This window comes from Dendropsophus ebraccatus, chromosome 5 (assembly GCF_027789765.1).
Source record: "Dendropsophus ebraccatus isolate aDenEbr1 chromosome 5, aDenEbr1.pat, whole genome shotgun sequence".
Lineage (NCBI taxonomy): Eukaryota > Metazoa > Chordata > Amphibia > Anura > Hylidae > Dendropsophus > Dendropsophus ebraccatus.
This window is the reverse complement of record NC_091458.1, coordinates 19,479,215-19,502,626: the sequence shown is the minus strand read 5'-3', so window position 1 is coordinate 19,502,626 and position 23,412 is coordinate 19,479,215. Positions and strand designations below refer to the sequence as shown.

Below are 23,412 nucleotides of genomic sequence, written 5' to 3'. Positions count from 1 at the left end.
ATTACAGCACCGGAACCCGCCCAGAACCGTGACTAATAGACCAGCCACACGCCCACCGTGACTACTTAGCTGGTAATTAACATACAGCGCGGGAGATTGTTAAACTAACTTTGCGGTCTATATGTACAGGGGACGCAGGCTACAGGGGGATGTTTGGGAAGCGTGCTGGGTGATGTGCCAGCATGTTTCCTTAGCTTTATGGCCAATTTTAGCGTGATTGGTTCCCTTTAAAGGGGTATTCCACCTAAGAGCTAAAAAAAAAACAAAATGCTCCCAGACCTAGCTGGTCTTACTCACCAAGTCCCCCTCATTATTGTGAGCCGTCTCCCTACTTTCTAGCTGCTGCCGTTCCTGAGTTTTTCTAAAAGTCGATCTATATCTAAGATGGCACTGGCAGGGAAACTGCATTTCCCAGCAAGCAGTGCTTCTCTCTGATTGCTTTGTTTGGGTACCCACATGATGTAGCAGAGCTGATGCACACATGATGTAGCAGAACTGATCCCATGATGAATAAGAGCAGAGATGTAGCCGCGACCGAAGAATGGGAGGAAGCCAGAGTGGGCATCTGTTTACCAGAGGGGAGGGGTGGTTTGTGGGCAGTGCAAGAATGAACCGGAGCTCCTGGGGGGAGGGTTACCAAGTCAATAGACAGCTAAGCTGTCTCCCAGAGAGTAGATCACGTGTACTGCATTTAGAAAGGGAGGGGAAAGAGGGAGCAAGATGTTGTCGGAGAGGACACCCAGAAGATGATTTTTGATGTCCAGAGTGGGTAAGTATGAGAAAAAATAACAGGGAATACATGTTATACACGTTATACATGTATATTAGACATTAGGTGGAATTGGGAAGGGGGATTGTTTAGAATATTGTTTTTGTAACCCAGCTAACCTCTTTAATAATTCATATATTTCCAGGCGGACTAACGGAGGGAACAAAGCAACTCAGAATTCTTTGACCAGCTACATATTTGACTGTCAATTTTTTGTTTTCCATTATTGGTTTGGGCACGGCAATACTGTAGTGTGGTCTTATGATCTGGTGGCACTTCATAAATCCCTAAAACACAATGGGCAGTCAGATAGTACAAAATAAATCTAGCGCACGTTGAAGACCAAAAACTCTTAAATGTACCAAGTACTCCAGCAGTACCAGCTTCAAGGGTAAACTTATACACTGCAGTAAACAATGAATGATTGAAGAATGGCCTCTGTAATGTATGGGAGAAGTTACATATTGTGTAGGGAAGATGAAGAACTGCAGGTGTGACAACAATTAACAAGCCAAAATTGGGATATTTAAATTAATTTTCTGGGGTTGTCATCAGGATAGGCCATAAGTGTGGGAGGGGGCAACTCCCAGGCCCCACGATGATCATCAGTTCTTCAAAGCTGCAGAAATCAAAAAAGATCAGAACAGGAAACTGACGGCTCCATACATGGTATAGTGGCCATGTTGGGTACTGCAGCACAGTTCCTATTCACTGAGCTGTAGTACCCAGCCACAACAATGTACTGAGGTGTCTGATTCCTTCTCCAGACAAACTGCTGATCGTCATGAGTACCAGGAGTCGGACCTTCACTGATCAGATACTGATGGCCTATTCTAAGGACAGGCCATTAATAATAAAGCCCCACCTCCAGTATCAACCATGATTGTCCGTCAAAAACACCAGAATTACTTATAGACAGGATGTAGTTTGCAAGATTGTCCCAACAAATTCAGGACTGTTGGCAAGCATGTATAACCTATAGATGGGAGTGGGGCTCATATCGAGAGTTACAACCAGGCCCATCTCCTACCCCATGCTACAATCCCCACTATATTAGCTCTTTGCAGCATGAAGGAAATGAGAACCGAATAGCAGCCATGGTGGTGGATCACCCCATCTTGGCCAACATTTTCTGTTCCTCCTAGTTCCTTCACTCTGTGCAATAATTTCTATAGAAACTAATAAATGGCTACACACATTTAGGTAACTATTGGTAGGGGCCTCTAATATGCACACACCCCCAAAAAAAATTACAAGGGTGTTATACCATAGAGCAGACCTTGAGGCTTCTATGAAGCCCTTGGTTCTGTCCTCCATGCTGGGTGGTGCGAGAATCTGCATTGTTAGGAAGCAAGGAGTGATGGGAAGAAGGTGGAGAAGAAAACGCCCTTGTGTCTTTAGGGCAGCAAAACCTGACACTACAACGAGGGGTCTATGTTGATTTTGTGCCATAGGGACCCTTCTATGTATCCCACTTACTACTAGAGATGAGTGATCTCACAGTACATAACGCAGAGTCTAAATCTTAACCAGCAGCGGTCAATCTAGTCTTGTCTAGAAAAAGTAGTTTCACTTTGCAAGAGCCAATTTATTGAAAACGATCGGAACTTGACCGCCATTGGTTGAGATTTGGATTGGGCCATTATAGGGTTTGCTTATCTCTCTATAAAAATTTCCTACCATATCCTTTTGAATTTCATTATAGATTATTAGCCGGTAATGGAACAAGCAGAGACGAGGTGTAAAAAGTAAAAAATTACAAAAAATTTACATATTACTGCAAAACTATATACAGGGGAGTACTATCTCTACAAACTGTGCTACTGTATATGCACAATGTAGTATCCTCGTCCCATGACCTCTTTGGACAAGAGGGGTGCAGGCTGGGTAAGTATGTTCTGGATACTTAAAGGGGTCACCAAAATGGAGTCTGACCCCTCCTTCACTTCATCGGGTGTTCCCAAAAGAGGGATGTACCCTTAAAATCTGGTGACTTTACCTGTTTGTGAGAATACAAGGCAGTATGAGCAAAATGTATGGGCAACAGAATTATATTCTGGATTTCAGGAATGTCCCTTAAAAATCTCATCCAGGTTGATATCTTTCATCCAGTCGTCATTGATGTGGCCTGTTTTCAGTAAGGCGTCAATGAAGTCAGAATCACCATTCGGAGATGAACCCAGTCCACCGTTCTGAGATAGAAAATCGAATGAACCCAAGTCGTTGGTAGAGTCACTCCGGGAAAATGCCCGATTGTTGGAATTAAACGTGTTGGGAGTCACGGTCAACCCTCCGCCAGACGGGCTGACGCTTGGTAACATCTGTGACCTCAACGGTGACTGCCCATGGTTAAAGCCTCGTAGGGTTTCAATGGTTTGCCCACTGTTTGATGGTGCCATCGTATTTAAAGGAGTCATTTGTACCCCTGGGTTGACTTGGTTGGGCATGGGCAGAGCACGTTGAGGGAATTGCTGATGACCAATCATACCTTGCACCGATTGGTTAGGATATTGGTTGGCGTAACCTACCATATCCTGCCTTTTTACTTCTGAAACCCATTTCTGGGCTGGAGGTGAGTTATTGATGACATTCTGAGGTCTTTGTCCTGCTGTGTTTGGTCCATTGGGTCTAAACGGTGGACCATTATTTCCAGATTGAGTAGCAAAAGGTGACATGTTTGTCCCAGAGGTGACCGCTGGTTGGCGTGACACAACATTACCATTCTGGTTTGTTCCCATCTGATTTGGGCTGGTCTGGCTCATACCATTATACATGGATGGCTGGGGACATGATACATTCCCATACATGCTTGGACTTCCCTGAAGAGGCAGCATCCTAGATCCATGGCTTGTTGAAGAATGGGTTGGATTCTGGGGAGTCATATTTGTTGAAGGTGAATTTGGTAGAGTAGGGTCCGGGTTAACACCTATGGTTGGTAAGCCGCCTGCCAAAGAAAAAAAGGGGATGATTAAAAACAATGAAAACACATACAAAATATATACATATATATAAATATATATCTACATCAATCACGATAACATTATAACCACTCATAGGTGAAATGATACAGTCTTGGGCCAATGACACCTGTAAACGAGTGGGATACATTAAACATCAAGGGAATAGTCAGGTCTATAGGTTTATGGTTTGGGAGTAGGAACAATGAGCAAGTGTAAGGGTATATGCACTCTTTGGGCGGATGGCGGAATCCGCCTCAGCATAGAATGGAGTCACTGGGATGGGTAGAGAGACAAGCAGAAGCGCGTGGGGGCGAGCGGCAGAATCAGCAAGAATTACAAATTGTGATGGTAAACGGGTTGGAACGCCTCCAGTACAGCCGGACTTGCTGGGAGGTCCTAGTAAGTAGTCCTCCAGGTAAGGACAACCAGGACAAGGTCATGGGGGTCCAGGGCTCATTGTGTGTGGGGGTGAGAAGCTTCTGTAGAGCAAATCGCTGACAAAAATACTGTTGGCTATGACAGATAAATGTCAGATCACACAGGACATCACAGCTTGCTATGTAGAGGTCAGAAGGCATTGTCCACAATGGACATCAGAACTAGAGTGTGGATAAATGGAGGAAGGTATCTGATGGATCACGTTCTCCATCATGTGGATGGCCTGATACATGTGTGTCACTTACCTGGAGTGGAGATGGCACCAGGATGCACTTTGGGAAGAAGACAAGATGGCGGGGGCAGTGTGATGGGCAATGTTCTGCTGGAGACCTTGGGGGACATTTATGAATGGTCCAAGGAGTACGCCAGGGAGAAGGTGCAGATTTGCCCCTTCTCCCTGGCATACGCCCCGCTCGCCCGATGGGTGGGCTGGCGGGGGTTGGTGGGCGTGACAAGGCAGGGAGGAGGCGTGGCCTCCTCCCACGCCTCATTTATCATGATTTACGCCTGCTAAAGTGCGTAAATCAGGATCAAAATCTACACCTGCTGGAAGCAGGATTTAGTGTGCAGGCTCAGGTGTGCGCCTCTTAGTGAATCCTGCCGGGGAAAAGGGGGTGGGGCCTTATATAAGGTCTTCATAAATCCTATTGTGTCCTGGCATCATGTGGATGTTACTGTGATACCCGGCCACCTACCTAGCCATTTTACACACCAAGTCCCCCCCTTCATGGCAGCAGGACCCCTAATGGCGGCGGATAATGCCCAGGGGGCTACACTGCAGGCATTGTACAGGACAAAGAGATCAAGGTGGTGACTTGGTCTTCCCCAATCTGATCGATCATCCGGGGCATGTGCTGGAGATACAAGTCCCATCCATGGAGGCCGCACCTCACACCGCACAGGATCAGCTGCTGATACCACAGGCCTCTAGGGTCAGAGCTGTTTTGCCTGTGTAATCTCCCATCTACATGAGCTCATAACCTTTATTTCCCAGCAAGCATTCCTCCTCCTCTTTTTTTTTTCTCCTCTTGCAAATGAACCATTCTCTCCATACCGTAGACCATGATGTATATTATTGCCGCCATATTTCTTGCTGCTATTCAAATGAAAGACCAGCTGTCAGGGGGGAATCGGATGAATTGCTAATTTTATTCTGAATTTTTTGCTTTTTTTGTATTTACTAACGTATTTCTACAAGGATTCCTCTCTTCTGTTTTGGCAGCAGGGACAAGAGCTGATTTAACAAGTTCAGTAAGGCTGTCCGAGACGGCAATAAATTAACGTTATGTGCAGCCGGCCAATAAAAATGTCACTGTGAGAGCTGGAAAAAAAAAAATTGCACTTGTTTGTGAGGGTCGTATGTCTATGTATAAAAGCTATAGTAAGGGACATTACTCGTTCTCAACAACAAACATTTAAGGCATCTAAATAGGAAATAAAAACAGTAAGTAAAAAAAACTTAACCTTACCTACCAAACCTTCTCCTATATCACTACCCTTACCTACCAAACCTGCTCCTGTGTCACTATCCCACAATCCTTACCTACCAAACCTTCCCCTATGTCACTATCCTTACCTACCAAACCTTCTCCTATGTCACTATCCTTACCTACCAAACCTTCTCCTGTGTCACTATCCTTACCTACCAAACCTTCTCCTATGTCACTATCCTTACCTACCAAACCTTCCCCTATGTCACTATCCTTACCTACCAAACCTTCTCCTATGTCACTAGCCTTACCTACCAAACCTTCTCCTGTGTCACTATACTTACCTACCAAACCTTCTCCTATATCACTAACCTTACCTACCAACCCCTCCTGTCACTATCCTTACCTACCAAACCTTTCCCTATGTCACTATCCTTACCTACCAAACCTCCTCCTATGTCACTATCCTTACCTACCAAACCTTCTCCTATGTCACTATCCTTACCTACCAACCCTTCTCCTATATCACTATCCTTACCTACCAAACCTTCTCCTATGTCACTATCCTTACCTACCAAACCTTCTCCTATGTCACTATCCTTACCTACCAAACCTTCTCCTATGTAACTATCCTTACCTACCAAACCTTCTATGTCACTATCCTTACCTACCAAACCTTCTCCTATATCACTATCCTTACCTACCAAACCTTCTCATATGTAACTATCCTTACCTACCAAACCTTCTATGTCACTATCCTTACCTACCAAACCTTCTCCTATATCACTATCCTTACCTACAAAACCTTCTCCTATGTCACTATCCTTACCTACCAAACCTTCTACTATGTCACTATCCTTACCTACCAAACCTTCTCCTATGTCACTATCCTTACCTACCAAACCTTCTCCTATGTCACTATCCTTACCTACCAAACCTTCTCCTATGTCACTATCCTTACCTACCAACCCTTCTCCTATATCACTATCCTTACCTACCAAACCTGCTCCTGTGTCACTATCCCACAATCCTTACCTACCAAACCTTCCCCTATGTCACTATCCTTACCTACCAAACCTTCTCCTGTGTCACTATCCTTACCTACCAACCCTTCTCTTATGTCACTATCCCTACCTACCGAACCTTCTCCTATGTCACTATCCCACTATCCTTACCTACCAACCCTTCTCCTATGTCACTATCCTTACCTACCAACCCTTCTCCTATATCACTATCCTTACCTACCAACCCTTCTCCTATGTCACTATCCTTACCTACCAAACCTTCTCCTATGTCACTATCCTTACCTACCAAACCTTCTCCTATATCACTAACCTTACCTACCAAACCTTCTCCTATGTCACTATCCTTACCTACCAAACCTCCTATATCACTAACCTTACCTACCAAACCTTCCCATATGTCACAAACATGTCAGCTCTTTATTTGAGATTGGCTGTTTCCCTATGGGATGGATGGGAATTTGCACTTGCAAGCAATCTCTGACTTATTCCTCCATAATTAAAACTTTCAGTCACAATGGCCGCTGTAACCTGATGAAAGTCAGTTTGGCGCCTTTGCCTACATGGGTCATACTTACTGGTAAACTGATTTGCCTGCTGAATGCCCACCGTGCCTCTCCTTTGATCCTTATAGTCGGGCGGAGGTCGTGTCAGATGCCTGTTCAGCTGATCCTGGTTGTTACACTTCTCCTTTAACAGCAAAAAAAATACAATTCGGTAAGTATCGAGCATGTGAATCCTACATTGTGTATCATACAAGTATGGAAGAAGTGAGCTCCTGGAATGGACATCTGTAGGACATGCATGCCTGGAATTCTGCACACATTTTCCCCCTGCTATGTGGAGATGAAGTTTCGTAAACATTTTCCATTTCCATTGTGCAGAAAATTCTCCCAGATCTGATACGGGGTCTGCACCGAAAATCTGAGACCACATAGACGTACATATAAACTAACAAAAAGAAGGTTTAAAGACGAGGAAATAAAGAAGTCAGTATTGTACCTAGACATTCAGAGCGCTAAACTGGTATGTGGAGTCTTGTAGACCATGCAATGCTCTGCTGGGAAAAAATATGCAAAGTAGCCTCCTCCAGAAGGAAGAGAACTTGCTCTCTGGTGCCACCTATTGGAGATAGAAGTAAATGCTTAATCCCCTTAATGGTGCGTTCACACCTACAGGATCTGCAGCTGATTTTCCGCAGCAGATTTAATTTAAATAACTGAACACAGCATCAAATCTGCTGCAGATCTGCTGCAGATCCTGTAGGTGTGAACGCACCCTAAAGGGGTTATTCAGCGGAAAAAAATTTCTTTGAAATCAACTTATATAGATTTGTAATTTACTTCTATTTAAAAATCTCAAGTTTTCCAGTACTTATCAGACGCTGTATGTCCTGCAGGAAGTGGTGTTTTCTTTTCAGTCTGACACAGTGCCCTCTGCTGCCACCTCTGTCCATGTCAGGAACTGTCTAGAGCAGAAGCAAGTCCCCATAGAAAATCTCTCCTGCTCTGGACAGTTCCTGACATGGACAGAGGTGGCAGCAGAGAGCACTGTGTTAGACTGAAAAGAAAACATTTCCTTCAGGACATGCAGCAGCTGATAAGTATGGGAAGACTTGAGAATTTTAAATAGAAGTAAATTACAAATCTATATAACTTTCTAAAATCAGTTGATTTGGAATAAAACAATTTTCACTGGATAACCCCTTTAACAGTCTTTTAACATGACTGGGTATTATCAGACATGTCATAATCTCCTCCATAAGGAAGTGTCTTCCATCGGTCAACAGCTGTTTTGATAATCTTGCGCCTTATCAGGGTGTTGGAAGGGACACAACTTCCAATAGGTGGAACCAGAGAGCAAACACTCTTCCTTCTGGAGGACAGCTAGTTTGCATATGAGATCAGAAAGCAATAGCATGTGCTAGTTATGAATAATTATGATAGTAAAATCACTTTTAAAAGGTTCTTTCACTAGAATACTAGGAGTCCCAAAAGGCAAAGGGGGCATGTATTTTAAATAGATAAAGTTGGGTGGGAAGCCATCAAGACAAGCCCTTTTAATGATGACGACAATCTGGCGATCAGTTGATTGTTGTAGGTGATCCAATCAACAACAATCAGTGTCTAATGGTCCTTTTACACGGAACGATGGCTCGTTCGTTTTTGCACGATAACGGTCGAATTCGAACGATAATCGTACGTGTAAACGCAGCGAACGATCAAACGACGAGCAAAAAATCGTTCAATTTGATCTTTCAACATGTTCTCAAATCATCGTTGATCGTTCGCAAAAAATTCGCAGATCGTTCAGTGTAAACAGTCTTTCAGCGATTTCACCTATGTGTGAGATAGGCTTAAACGGTTGCAAAACGATCGCATAGCGAATTTTCCGTACGATGTATCGTTCCGTCTAAACGCTGATCATTATAAAAAAAACAAAAAAAGTTCATTCAAAATCGTTGATCGTGCGATCGGGCGAATTATCGCTCCGTGTAAAAGTACCATTAGAGTTTCCCTGCAGCGGCCACTACAGGTGTAATGTGGTATTACACGTGTACATTCTAATGAAAGGGAAAAGGTCTGGTGAGGTCCACATTCTTTGTTATGATATATGATGCTTTATGATTGGGATGGGCTCATTACCGTTCCCGGTAACATCTGTTGCTGCATCTGTCTCTGCATGATGCCGGTCTTCTCCATCATCTGCTGGTTCAGTATGGCTTGCTGGGTGTTGTAGCCATTTGGGCTTGAGCGGGAAGCAGTGGTCGGGCTGGTGCCGAGACTGGTGGCATTACACGGCGGGTCCTGGGAAAATGGAAGGAATCACAACTTCAGCAAAGGTGCATGCAGGGACTGTAATGGTAAATCAATAACCGAATAAGCAAATAAATATACTAGAGATGTGTAAGTGATGGTGGCAACAGCTATAAAAGAACTAAAGGGGTTGTGCAGGCTTAAAAAAACATGGACGATTTCTTCCAGAAACAGCACCACTCATGTCCTCAGTTTGGATTTGGGTTTGCAGTTCAGTGAACTGAACTGAGCTGAATTGTAATACCGCACACAACCTGAGGACAGGGGTGGCACTGTTTTTCAAAGAAACTAGTTGTGTTCTTTCTCAGAAAACAAGCACTGATCACTGAGATTGATATTTGTTGTCTGCCTCCCATCAGCCCATATATGAACCCCGAGCCTTTTTTTTTTTTACTTAAAGAAGTAGTTCACAAAAAATTATTATTCTCTATGGAAGCACGTGAGTTCCGACGTTCAATCACAGGACACAGAAGAGGAGTCAAAGCAGAGGCTGACGTGAACCGGGACCGGAACTAAGCTGCGCAGCGAGACACCGATTGCCTGAGGTGAGTATACGTGCCAGCACCTACCAGGGGGGCCAATAATAATTTTTTGTTAACTGCCTCTTTAAAGGGAATGTGTCACCTATTTTTTTTTTACTGTTTAGAGACAGATTCTAAAACATGTTCTTTTTTTTTTTAAATATGTTTCTATTTACAGAGTGTAATATTCTATTTAATTGTCGTACATTATTATGAGGGCAATCTCAAGAGAGATGATTTACAGCAGATATAAGTCTGGAGCTGACTTATTGACTTCCATGGGAGAGTGTTCAGGGCATGCTCTGTGACCTGTTCAGATATCATTATGCAGTGAGGGGAAGCTATGACCATCAACTATTGTGAATGACCAGATCCCACCTTATCTATATACTGGTGTTACCTATTACTGTTTGTAAAGGTAAGTAGAAGACTGCTGTGAGGTTTTCTCAACAGAACAAGAAACATCTACTTATTTTTAGGTTTAGTGGCCAGAAGGAAAACTATTATTTGAAACTATAGATAGTAAGATAGAAATTTAGGGGGGGAAAAAAACATTAACAATTTTTCCAGAATCTAACACATGAATATCAAGCTATGTCTTTGCATTGAGACACACACAGAGGCTGCAGCTGCATCTCCCTCCTCCCTGTCTCTTTACTATAAGGTGTTATTTTCTCCATTTTGTTATATATAAAAATAATAATATAACTACGTTGTAAATCATGTTATAATTCAGCAATGGATTTGAGGACTCTTAGGGCCCTATTCCACCGGACGATTATCGTTCAGATTATCGTTAAATCGTTCGTATCTAAACGATAATCGTTCGGTTGCAATGCAGTTAACAATTACCGACTGAACGAAAAAGTTGATCGCTTTATAAGACCTGGACCTATTTTTATCGTTGCTCGTTCGCAAAACGTTCACAAATCGTTCGCATTGAATAAGACGTCATTCGGTCGTTCGCAGTAGATACGAACGCAATAGCGAAGGAAAAACTATCGCAAATACGATCATAAGTAGTGATTACCGTTCCATGGAAATTAGTGAACGTTTTCTGGTCTTTCGCAATAGCGTTCATTTGAGAATGTTAATTGTTAACGATTATGCGAGCGATAATTGTCCTGTGGAATAGGGCCCTAAGTCCTGACACCTGAAGGAACTCCTCTCATAGGTTTCAGGAGCGCTGACTGATTCACGACCTCTGTAGTTTCTGTAAGTGAGGTGACCGCTATGGATAATGGTGCTATGTGATATATTTCCCTGACTGGTGAGTTCATATACGCAGTGAGCCACAGCGATCCTGACATAACATGGAATTTCCTGTTGTCAGGTGTGCAGATCAGTAAGTTGTTGTTTTTCAAAAATCTAATTTAAATATTTTTTGAATTTTATTGTAACCTTTTCAAAAATGCAAAATTCAGAAATATTACAGGGCTCACATCACGGTACACGATAGCCTGACACATCTCTGATTTTGTTAATTTGTCTTTACAACTTTGCCGTAAAGTGAGATATTATGGGAAGCCATTTTAAGGAGTGAGGCCCCTTCACACTCTTTCCGTTTTACCTGTCAGGATTTGCATTGAACACTGACACCTATCAGGATTTTTCTTGAAGGGTGTTCATTTAGGAAAATAAGTCAGGAAATTGTATAATCTGTCCTATTTTCATCAGGATTTCCTGGACAGATGCCCCCATAGAAGTCTATGGGAGCTCAGGAAATCCTGAAGACACTCCTTATGGTTTCCTGACCATGTAAGGCTTAAAGGGGTATTCCCCCAAGAGCTAAAAAAATGTAATGCTCCCAAACCTAGCAGGCCTTACTCACCAAGTCCCTCTGAGTATTTTGAGACGTCTCCCATCTTTCTAGCTGCTGCCGTTCTTGAGTTAGAAGTTAGAAGTTTTTCTAAAAGCCGATCTATATCTAAGATAGGAAACTACATTTCCCATCATGCAATGCTTCTGCCTGATGATGGTGAAGTAGCAGAGCTGAGACAATGAAGGAGATGATGACAGTGTAGCAGAGCTGAGATGGCGGTGTCGGTGTAGCAAAACTGAGTTGGAAGTGACGGTGTAGCAGAGCTGAGTTGGGGATGACAGTGTAGCAGAGCTGAGTTGGCGGTGACTGTGTAGCAGAGCTGAGTTGGGGGGTGACGGTGTAGCAGAGCTGAGTTGGGGGGTGACTGTGTAGCAGAGCTGAGTTGGGGGGTGACTGTGTAGCAGAGCTGAGTTGGGGGGTGACGGTGTAGCAGAGCTGAGTTGGGGGGGAAGGTGTAGCAGAGCTGAGATGGCACAGACCGAGTAGCAGAGCTGAGATGGTGAGTGCCGCGGGTGAAGGTGGTGCCCCATGGCTGATCACCAAGGGGGGGTGCCACTTGGTGATCGTGCGGTGGAGGGGTTGGGCGGTGATCGCGGGGTCGGGTGTCGCTGGTGATAGGGGGGCGGAGCTTGCAGCGGGTGATTGTGAGGGGCGGAGCTTGTCGCAGGCGCTCGTGGGGGGCGGAGCTTGCCACGGGTGATCGCGGGGCGGAGCTTGCCGCGGGGGGTGGGGGGTGGCGCGGGTGAGTGTGGAGGCTATGCCGCGTGTGAGTGAAGGATACCACGGGTGATGGGGGGGCGGTTGGTTGTGGGGCTGTGTGCTGCCGGTGAGTGCTGGACGGTGCGCCAGGAGGCTCTGGACACAGGGGCAGGGCCGTATTAATAGCTGCTGCTGCCCTAGGCACTAAACCTGGAGACGCCCCATCTACACGCACCTATTGGCGATACCAGACCTGACCAATACCACCATACCCCCCACTCCCCTGGAAAAGACACCAGATTTACTGAAGTCTGAACGGGATTAGGGAAACTAAAAAAAAAAAAAAAAAAACAGGTCTCCCTCTCTAACAGCAGCCACCCCATCAGTGTTCTCAGTCACTTCACTGTGCTGGGACTGAGGACACGTGGTGCCGACTCCGAGGGTGGGGGCCAGGAGCAGGGAGCGTGTCGGGTTGGACTGAGGTCTGATGATTCTCTGCAATCCGTGGAGGTGAATGCAGCTGGATACCAGCAAAACTGTGCAGAATCCTTAATACATTGATATTGGAAAGATGGAAAGCTACGGGTAGGCAACATATTAATGCAAAAATAATTTTGGGGGGAATACCCCTTTAATGGTTTGCAGTGCTGCTGGAGACTAGATAGGCAGGATTTTCAGTTTTAGTAAATTTAGGCCACTATTTTCTAACGTCTGGCAGAGTGATACATAGCTCCTCTTGCCACATCCTGAGCTTGGGAAGTAGACTGATACTTCAATGTGGTTGTCGTCCCATTTACTACAGCTGCCATAAAGCAGCCATATCCTGTGCATTTACTATACGGTTCTGTTCATATGTTGTGTACTGCTCATTGATGTAATGTAAAAGTGTCTGTCAGCATAAACAACTTTTCAACAATGGTACCCAAAAACAACCCCAAAAAATCCAACATGGCGTCAACATATCTGCTATCAGTCATAATTCTGTTGCCAACGAATCCTCTGTGCTCCTCCCCTCAGGAGGCTGGACTTTACATTAAATGTGTGCTGTATGTCCTGCAGGAAGTGGTTTATTCTTTCCAGTCTGACACAGTGCTCTCTGCTGCCACCTCAGTCCAGAGCAGGAGAGGTTTTCTGGTTCAATGTTTTTATTAGTTTTTTTAAGAACAAATTACAAAAGAGAAAATCTATAAGCACTGACTTTAGTGCCAACAGTATAGTTAACGTTTAGAAACAACAGGAATAACATTCGGTATATTATATAGATATAAAATTGTGGTAACATACATTCAGCATGGTAGAATGACATTAGGTGTAGCACCTCCTGAGAAAATTGGTGTAAAGTATACTGGTTTGTCAGTAAAGATAATATACAAGGTAAAGAGAGAAAAATAATATATTATAATATAATGTACATTTCCTCAAAGCCCATATGTGAACGTCTATGGCGATTTGCTATTGCTCTGGACAGTTCCTGACATGGACAGAGGTGGCAGCAGAGAGCACTGTGTCAGAATGGAAAAAATACATTACTTCCTACAGGACATACAGCAGCTGATAAGTACTGGAAGACTTTAAATAGAAGTAAATTACAAATCTGTATAACTTTCTGACACCCCTTGATTTGAAAGGAAAAATGAACTACCCCTTTAGACCTGTGACACGCATGCTGCTCTTGGGGATGGGGACTTGTTGTAATGGAGGCAGCTAAGGAGGTGTTGGGATGTTGAGCTTCTACAGGAGGGTCCTGTTAACTATCCAGTAGTATGTTCTATACAGACCCACTAAGCGGCTATCCTATACAGGTTTTTACAATCAGATTTTCCTGTGTTTGCAAACCATAAAGCGTCCACCTTATGTTCTGGGAGATGGATGTGTGCAGTCACTTGGCTTCCATTCAGGTCTGACACATAATTAGACTTTGCTTCACATGTAACAAATTATGTCAGTCTGCATGCTGGATCCCTTATCCTTCTATGGCGGGCGGGCAGCAAATCATCCCCCCCCCCCCCCCCCTCTACCAACGCCAACATCTGGGATAAAAACCGCACTACCCACCATGACTGCTATCTCTATAGGGGCAAAAAGCTGTCATGACCCATAGCGGCAGACATAGACAGGCACCTAGACTTAGTTATTCTCATTTTTACTCTTAAAGGGGTTATCCAACGCTACAAAAACATGGCCACTCTTCCCCCTCTCTTGTCTCCAGATTGGGTGTGGTTTACAGCTCCATTTTCTTCAATAGAACTGAGTTTGAAAACCCTACCCAATCTGGAGACAACAGTAGGGGGAAAAGTGGTCATGTTTTTGTAGCGCTGGATAACCCCTTTAATTATGGATACCTCACATATAGCCAAGGTGGCTTCTATGGTGCCCAGTGTAGGCAAATCTTGCCTGTAAACATCTAAAGGTGCACAGATAGGTTGGAGGGGTCGGATAGAAAGAGACCTGGGGGGAGATTTATCAAACATGGTGTAAAGTGAAACTGGCTCAGTTGCCCCTAGCAACCAATCAGATTCCACCTTTCATTCTTCACAGACTCTTTGGAAAATGAAAGGCGGAATCTGATTGGTTGCTAGGGGCAACTGAGCCAGTTTCACTTCACACCATTTTTGATAAATCTCCCCCCTGAACTATAATGCTAAAATAGTGTACACTACCCCCCCAAAAAAATAACAAAAAAAATAAAATCCTAAAAAAAAGTTTTCGCTGAAACTTGTCAGGTATAAAGAAGTGTGGGGTCTGTAATTCCATAGCCGTAGAGCGAGGCCGTGCTATCCTTGGCAGCGCCCCGTATGGCACATACATTCATAGGATTAGATGAGTTTTATGCTTAATGCCGTCAAGCTGTGGTTATGGCAAAGATGTTTGGAAATTATTATAAGTAAGCTTCTCTGTAACGCTGCCAAACATCACTGACTGGAAGGTCCGGGAGATATATACAGCTTCATATTGTTCTAGGGGGAAACGAGATTTATTCAAATGTAAATGCAGAAAAGTATGGACAGATCGCCGGAGAGGAAACATATATAGGAAATATGTGAACGCTGCACGGATATAAACTGGGAATCTGGATGACTAGTTTTATGTGATTGTAGAAAATTGCTGCACACGGTAGAAGCTACTAAGGTATATGGCACAACTAGTGGTGGATCTGCTGTATCACCGATAGCGATGATGTAAGCCACACCAGGGAGCAGAGTCTCCACCAGTGCCCACCACAAGGCAGGATGGATTTGCTGCGGCAGGCGACCCCCCGGTTGCTACCCCTACAGCCACACACTACAGGAAGCATGCAGAGACTCCAACACTGGGATCAGGACAGGCTAGGATTTATAGGGAGGTTCTGTAGCACATGAACTAATTAGGGATGTACTGTCCCTTCAAATTCGTGACAGCCTGCGCGCATGCCCTAGGAGGTGGGAGGTGCATGGCGGCCGGAAAGACAGAGTACAGGTCCGTGGAGTGGTGAGGCACCCCCAGGGGCCAAAGCAACAGCAGCGCCAGGCCCCTGCACATGGGCTCCGCCGTCTGTAGAAGAGAACCAGCGGGGAGAGCAGGTACGGCAGTGGCCTGGAGTAGGGGATCAGGAACTACAGGGCTTTCATAGCCCTGCAGTTTCCGACACAAACGTTTGTGTGTGAGGGACGACTTTCTATGTAGGACAGTGGAGGGAGACAGGAGAAGTGATCTCTGGTAACCATGGAGTTACTAAGGACCAGACTGCAAGGCACTCCTGGGAAATACAGCTGCTTCCTTGTCACATTGGGGCACAAGGAAGTTCTTTTTCTGACTAATTCTGTGAAAACCATATTAAAATGGTGGTTTCTCTAGTGCATGGCATATTACGTACAGGTACTCTCCTCTATAATAATTGTGGCATGTGAGGTGCCTATGGCTCCACAATACAGTCTTTCAAGGACACTGTGTGCCACTATGCAGGGTCTGTATGCATTGTTGTATGGGGTTTGGAGTATCTGTGCAATATATGGACAATTCAAGTCCACCACACCAGGCGCTTGTGTTTCTTTCTGGCTCCTAAACAGCAGGCCCGAGAAAGTCAATCCCCTCTGTGATGTCCATAAGAGGGCCCCTTTAAAGAGTAACCCTCATAGAATTTTTTTTTTACATGTCACAAGGATCATTTTGATGGAGAAAGGTCACTGCTAAGACCATCACAGATCAGGAGTAAGAGCAGTGTTCTCGGTCTGGGCAGCTCCAGTATAAGTCTATGGGGCTGACCGGATGAAGATGATTGACAGCGTGGTATAGACTTATACCTAGACAGTGGAGTGAAATGGGCTGCTCCCTGCTCGTTCTTCTGATGAGACTCCCACTGAGATGTCCATGTGACATTGTAAAGATGTTTCCGATGACTGGTACTCTTTAAGGTGTTCAGGTGCTTATTCAAGACACGTAGACCAGAGATGAGTGAACTTTGTCACGCTTGGATCTGTCTGAACCCGAGCGTGTGGCATTTGACTAGTGGCGGCTGCTGAAGTTGGATGCAGCCCTAGGGCTGGCTGGAAAACATAGATACAGTCATAGGCCATAGGTTGTATCCATGTTTTTCAGGACTCCCTAGGGCTGCACCCAACTTCTTCAACCACCGGTAATCAAATGCTGCATGTTAGGGTTCGGACAAACCTGAGCATGCTCAAAGTTTGTTCAACTCTAATGTAGACTCTTCAGACTGGGGTCATCCACTTCTCAGATCCACACCAGTGTCATTTTGTAGGGTCTCCAATGACATGATGAAATTGGAAGGATGTATTATGGTGCCATCACCTTGTCTAGAGAGAACATCTTTCAGTTCCTCCTCTACTCTGACCCTTTCCAAGAAAGCCACCTTCATTGTTTATTCTACAGATCACTATTTTAGGCGATAAGGTGACTAATAAAGTGTAAGTCATTAGGCTGCTTCCTCTTACAAAAACTCTGGTACAATATCCTCCGGCGTTACTCGAACCTTATCACTCACGTAAATGAAAGGAACGGTTCAGCTCATTTACCAAATGACTCATCCAAGTTCTGACATAACAACTGCTTTAAGAAGGTAGCGAGGATTTATTTTAATCATCGGAGCATCTTCCGTTAGACTTTATGATGATTTAAAGATGAGATCAAAGACTCCATAGGAATGTGAGGAGGTCTTGGAATGTTGGTGAGGAAAGGCCTTGGACTTGTTCGCTAACTCACTGGCTGTCCTTCAAAGTACAAGCGAGCCCTTTTTGTTATCTTTTAGCAATTTCACATCTGTCAGGGGGATATTTCCTTATACTTCATGGAATTACTGCACTTCTGGTGGCATCGGTCCACATCTCGTTCTGGAGGAGAAGATGGACATAGGGGATCTACAGTTGGCCAATTGTGTTGAGTGTACTTTTTCCAAACCCGAGTGCCCAGCATTTTTTTTTTATTTAAACCATTTTTCCGACAAAGAGGTCCCCCCCTTCGGATGATATCAGTGCATACATAAAACTAAGCATTTAGTAAGACAGGTATCAAGTTCAGGCATCAGGTGGTTCTTCAAGAAAGTAGGGGTGGACCCCGACTCCACTTTTCCACCTGTCCACAATAAACACTTAACACAGAGCAAATAAACAACGGACACGGCCCATCAACAGGTAGAGTCCCACCAATCGAGGAAAAGCAGAAAGAAAAGAATGAAGAAAAAGAAAGGCAAAAGAATAAGGAAGAGAGAGAGGAGGAGAAGAGAGAGGAAAAGGGGGGGAAAAAGAAGGGGGAGAGGGAAAGGTAAGGGGTTGCTGGTGATAAGAGTGGGGGCATGTAGACATGAGCCCCAAAGATTGTTTATTTGTAATCCAAGGGAATGCAGAGTCTTTAATTTCCAGCGGTTGGATAAGACGCGAGCAGAGATACATACTGAGCGCTGAACATTTGAGCTGGAGAAGTTGGATGCCAGGGAAATTATTGGATATGGTAGATATGGGGTATAAATGCCAGGCCCAGCAGAGAAGGGATCCCAGACGAGCAGGGCTTTGAGCTATGTCATGTAGATGTGGTGTCCCACCACGGGTGTTGCTATTGGTTGCACACTTCTTAAAAGCCTGTGCTTTTAAGGGTAAGTGGTAATGTAGTAGTACCAGAGTTTTGCCACAAGATGTCGTTATTGCAGGTATGTATGCTCAGTTATTGCACTGCTGTAGTACTCAAAGGGTTATTGTTTGTTTATGTACCACATGGGTCTGTAGACCAATGAGAGTTCTTTCTTCTTCTTCTCACCTATCATCTCTCTCTTTACTTTTACATACGCACTCCTCACCCACTCATAGAACACCTTACATGTGCCTGTGTGCCTAACTGGCACTGACACTGGTCACGACAACATACCACCGGGCAAGGCTATGTCTCGGCCAACCACCATAGGACTGGCGTCACGCTTAACCATCTGGCAAGTGAACGACCGTACCTCCACACCGGGGCTCACCACACAGATACAACAAAAAGCTATCATGGACTGCAAGTGATCCAGAGCAGCTGGGGATGCCTGCTTAGCACAGGCTGCACATGTGCCTCAAACAGAGGGCATAGAAACTGGAGAGGTTAGCAGTGTTGAGTGAACTTACCAAACTGTTCTGAATCTGCAAAAGTTGAATGCGGCCTTGTGGCTGTATCCATGTTTTCCAGGACTCCCTAGGGCGGCATCCAACTTCTCCAGTCACCAGGAATCAAATGCAAAATGGTCAGTTTTTTAGAACATTTTCAAAAACTCATCCGTCCGTTTAACACTATTGGCCAATACTTTCTAGGTTTAAAAGTATTCCTGCACATACATCATCTACATTCATCATCTATCTAGAGATGGGATGTCTGAGGACCCCACTGCTAGTAGCCCTAGAACCCTAGAACAGATCCTAGTCCCCTATTACTCCTTACTGCAGAACTATGCCAGGGATGAGCATGAATGGAGTGGCAGCCAAGCTGTATGGATGCCATGTGCATCTTCCTTTCCCCGAATGGGCATTTATCAGACACATAGGGGGACATTTATGAACACTGGCATACTCACACTCCGGTCTTAAATTAGGCCCCACCCCCAATTCCCCCGCCAGATTCCCTTTGAGGTGCACGCCTCTAAATATGGCCTGACCTGTGCCTGCCATATGGCGGGCACAGAAATCTACACCTGCTCCTGAGCAGGTATAGATTTTTTACATGATTTACGTAAATCCTGGTAAACCATAATGTATAAATCGTGGTAAATTAGAAGCAGGTCTTGCCGCCCCCTACCCCCCCCCCCCCCCCCCATATCCCCTGCCCGCACATTGGGTGCACAAGGGATAGAGCAGGCGTACGCCTTCTTGCTGGCATATGCCCAACCTACAGCCTTCATAAATGTCACCCATAGGGTCCATACTTGGCTCCCAGTATACCAGTTGGTATGACCGGTCCAGCATTCCAGGGATTATTTAATTTTTTTTACATTTTAATAAAGTTATATAACTGTATTAAAGAAAAGGGTGAGCACTGGCACAGGTAATCTCCCCAGCACCTTATCAGGGTATGGCTATGTTCACACAGTTCTTCCGTCAGTCTTTTTTCAACGAAAACCAAAATACAGAAATTGTGCAAATCTTTCCATTATAATTTTGCCCTGTCAGTCTCACTCCTGGTATTGGTAGACAAAAAGACTGATGGAAATCCCATGTGTGAACAGAGCCCATTTGTGACTTGGTTTATTCATTTCTATGTGCGTGTAGCTAGACAGAACTGAAAGGCATGAACTCTGCACATGTTGAACTTTATTTTATTAGGTTTCATGCATCTCAGACTCAGCTTGGGTCACATTTGTAACCACAAAAAAATATATACTGAATGTTTATCCAATTTTCTTTTACAAAATGTTACGCTTTGTAACAAGATTGCATGAAGACGCCAATGACTATAAAGTGCTGGGTGGCATATTCTGAATGTACTTTCAGAAAATACATTAATCAGCCATAACATTAAAACCTACTATACTATTGTATATTATGTAGGGCATGCAGCTCTGATGCCATGCGTGTTCTCGCATCTTTCCAACATAGCCAGCAGTAACTTTTCTATTACTTAGTTCTCTTCAGATTGGCAATTGGCATTGTTACCCATCTGAAGAGAACTAAGTAATAGAAAAGTGTTGGTTGCTCACCAGTTGCCCATCCTTTGGAGAACTTTTGGTGGATACTAACCACAACGTACCAGAAACATTGCACAAGATTGGCTGTTCTGCAGTAGCAAATCCCCATAGGGGGAAGGGGGGTTAACCCTTTAATAGCATCCTAACTAGTCAATATCTGCCTCACACTGCATATCCCAACAGTTGTCATCTGGTTCTCGTTGTTATTCACTTCTCCTGTCAGTGGTTGTAATGCTATGTAAGACTGATGTACCGCATATACCGTAACGTTTTTTTGTTTATTAACATTGTAATCTTTATTTATATTGGTTAAAAATGTCTCCTCAGCTTCTAAGACCCCAAACATCTTCTTGTTTCATAGAAGGGATTATTTTCTTTGCAGCACACGTTGTACTTTTTATTCGCATCCTTTACTTTTCCACGTAAGATATTGCGACATTTGATAAAAAAAATATTAGTGGAGCAAAACTGAAAACGAAAAGCAAAAATAAAATGCAATTGCACAATTTTGTGGGCTAATCTTTTTTTTTTCTTTTATGGTAAAAATTGGAATTTTTTAAATCACTTTTTATTCTTTCTTTTTTTCCAGCTGTGATTTAATTTTGTATTATGGGTGTGACTTGTGTAAGCAATCACTCCATTGCTTACACAGCTCAATGAAATACTACTGCATTAGGGCCCTTTTACACGGAAAGATTATCTGCCAAAGATTTGAAGCCAAAACCAGGAATGGACTATAAACAGAGATCAGGTCATACATGAAAGCCTGAGATTTCTCCTCTTTTCAAATCCATTCCTGGTTTTGGCTTCAAATCTTTGGCAGATAATCTGTCAGATAATCTTTCCGTGTAAAAGGGCCCTTAGGGTATGTTCCCACTACAGAATACATGGATTCCACCGTGTGGTCTCTTTTTGAAGTTCCGCCCGTCCCATAGACTCAATGATTCTTTGGGCAGATGGCGGAATTCGCCGCAAATATCATTGAGTCTATGGGATGGGCGGAACTTGAAGCAGAAGCCAAGTTGTGGAATCTGCTTGAAGTCTCCGTGGATATTCCGTAGTGGGAACATACATTGAGCTGTGGAATTAGTGCTCTACTAGTGCAAATCCTTTATGGCAGCCATGGAGGCCTTCAGAAAGCTTCTGGCTTCCATGACAGGGATGGCACCTCTAAAAAAAAAAACACTCACTATTGATTGCAAATCTATAAATGACTGGCACTAGCCTAATCGCTGATGCCAGTCAGGATTGGTGGCACCTAATATGTATAGAGTGGGCTCAGCTCCTTCATTCCACTGATCCACAAGCATCCTTGGGGTCCAGATTCCCACTGTCAAGTTATCAGTGTTTAAAGGGTTTGTTCACATTGTCTAAACACTAGTCCTCTTCCTTCTGAATGAGATTTTGGTTTGGATGATAATCCCTAGTTACTTTAAAGGAATTGTTCATGGTGTTGCCTTTGTACACCTTGGAAGTACAGTATACCTTCTGGGATAAGAGGGGACCATGTGTAATAGAAGCTATTGGGGTGGTCTTTCTGCCACTTGATGATGGGTACGTCTCGAAACGTATACTTCTAAAATGTGCAGAAGACAGAAGACAGCGCCAGGGAGCAGAACAAGTGAGAACTTTTGAAATCCTTAGACCATGGACATATAGGCAAGCAACCTCAAACAGGTGGTACTACTCTAATTCTTCTAGAGGAGAATGACTTTGTGTACTTGTCCACTGACAATAAGCTGTTATCCCTCTGATGGGACTCCCAGCAATAAGCTGCAAACTGGGGAAACCTGGCAGTAAGTGTTCAATATCCCTGTAGCACCTCCACAGGAGAGAAGAAGTATTACATGGTGCACATTGACATCACTTTGTTGTCTGAGTAATACAGGACAGGACAGGTCCTCCATGACAAGAGACACTCTTTGTAATCAATCTTCACTCTGGCTGAGAGATGGGGGTCCTGAACACAGAGGACTATCTTAGAAAGCCCTAACAGGGGATATAGAAACATTGGGGAGAGATTTATCAAACATGGTGTACAGTGAAACTAGCTCATTTGCCCCTAGCAACCAATCAGATTCCACCTTTCATTCCTCACAGACTCTTTGGAAAATGAGTGGTGGAATCTGATTGGTTGCTAGGGGCAACTGAGGAAGTTTCACTTTACACCATGTTTGATAAATCTCCCCCAATGCATCTAAATCTATTTCCATGTCTTCGTTTTCAGCAACACGAGAGGATAAGTGGAGCCGAGGGAGCGTTTCACGTCATGTAGAACTGCGCCAGGACGGTTGCTGCGTCCTGGTAACTCCCCCCCCCCCCCCTATTCCAAGCTGTCTATCTGCCAAGACTTAGGATAAAAAAAAGAATAAAAAAAAGTTGTTTTTAAGAGGCGGTTAATGTGATGGCGGCCGCGCCAATAACATCACTTCTGCTTTGTTTGTTTTTCATGCGTTCAATAAAAATAAATACAATTTTGAAATTTGGATCGAGTTTCGCTGCAGGCCGTTTTTATTATAAAAAGGAAAATTTCAACTTCTGAACGAAACTTCAACGTTTCACAACACAAATCTACATAAAAAGTGGAGAGAGCGTGCCAGTACTTTGCTTGACTTATTCTGCAGTGCTCTGGAGTTACATCACCAGGAAGCGGTGCATTGTGGGGGATTACATGACAGACACACTGATAGAGCCAAGCTGTTAGGTCACATGACTTAGCCGCCAGCTAACTTTTTTTTTTTGTCTGGATGTGAAATGAAAAGAAAGTGGAGATAAAAATCTGTACAAATATTTGA

The 23,412-nt window shown here is 44.1% G+C and overlaps 1 protein-coding gene across 1 annotated transcript in view; it reads right to left on the bottom strand.

The window, feature by feature from the left end:
- Positions 1-221: 221 nt before the first annotated feature.
- The window catches only part of MAML2 (mastermind like transcriptional coactivator 2), a 109,223-nt gene continuing 86,032 nt past the window's right edge, over positions 222-23,412 (bottom strand). The window contains exons 4-6 of the mRNA XM_069969617.1: positions 9,265-9,426; positions 7,198-7,309; positions 222-3,713 (exon numbers count right to left, since the gene is read on the bottom strand). Coding sequence (XP_069825718.1) covers positions 2,833-3,713; positions 7,198-7,309; positions 9,265-9,426 — 1,155 coding nt within the window. The 3' untranslated portion in view covers positions 222-2,832. The remainder of the gene's footprint in view (positions 3,714-7,197; positions 7,310-9,264; positions 9,427-23,412) is intronic.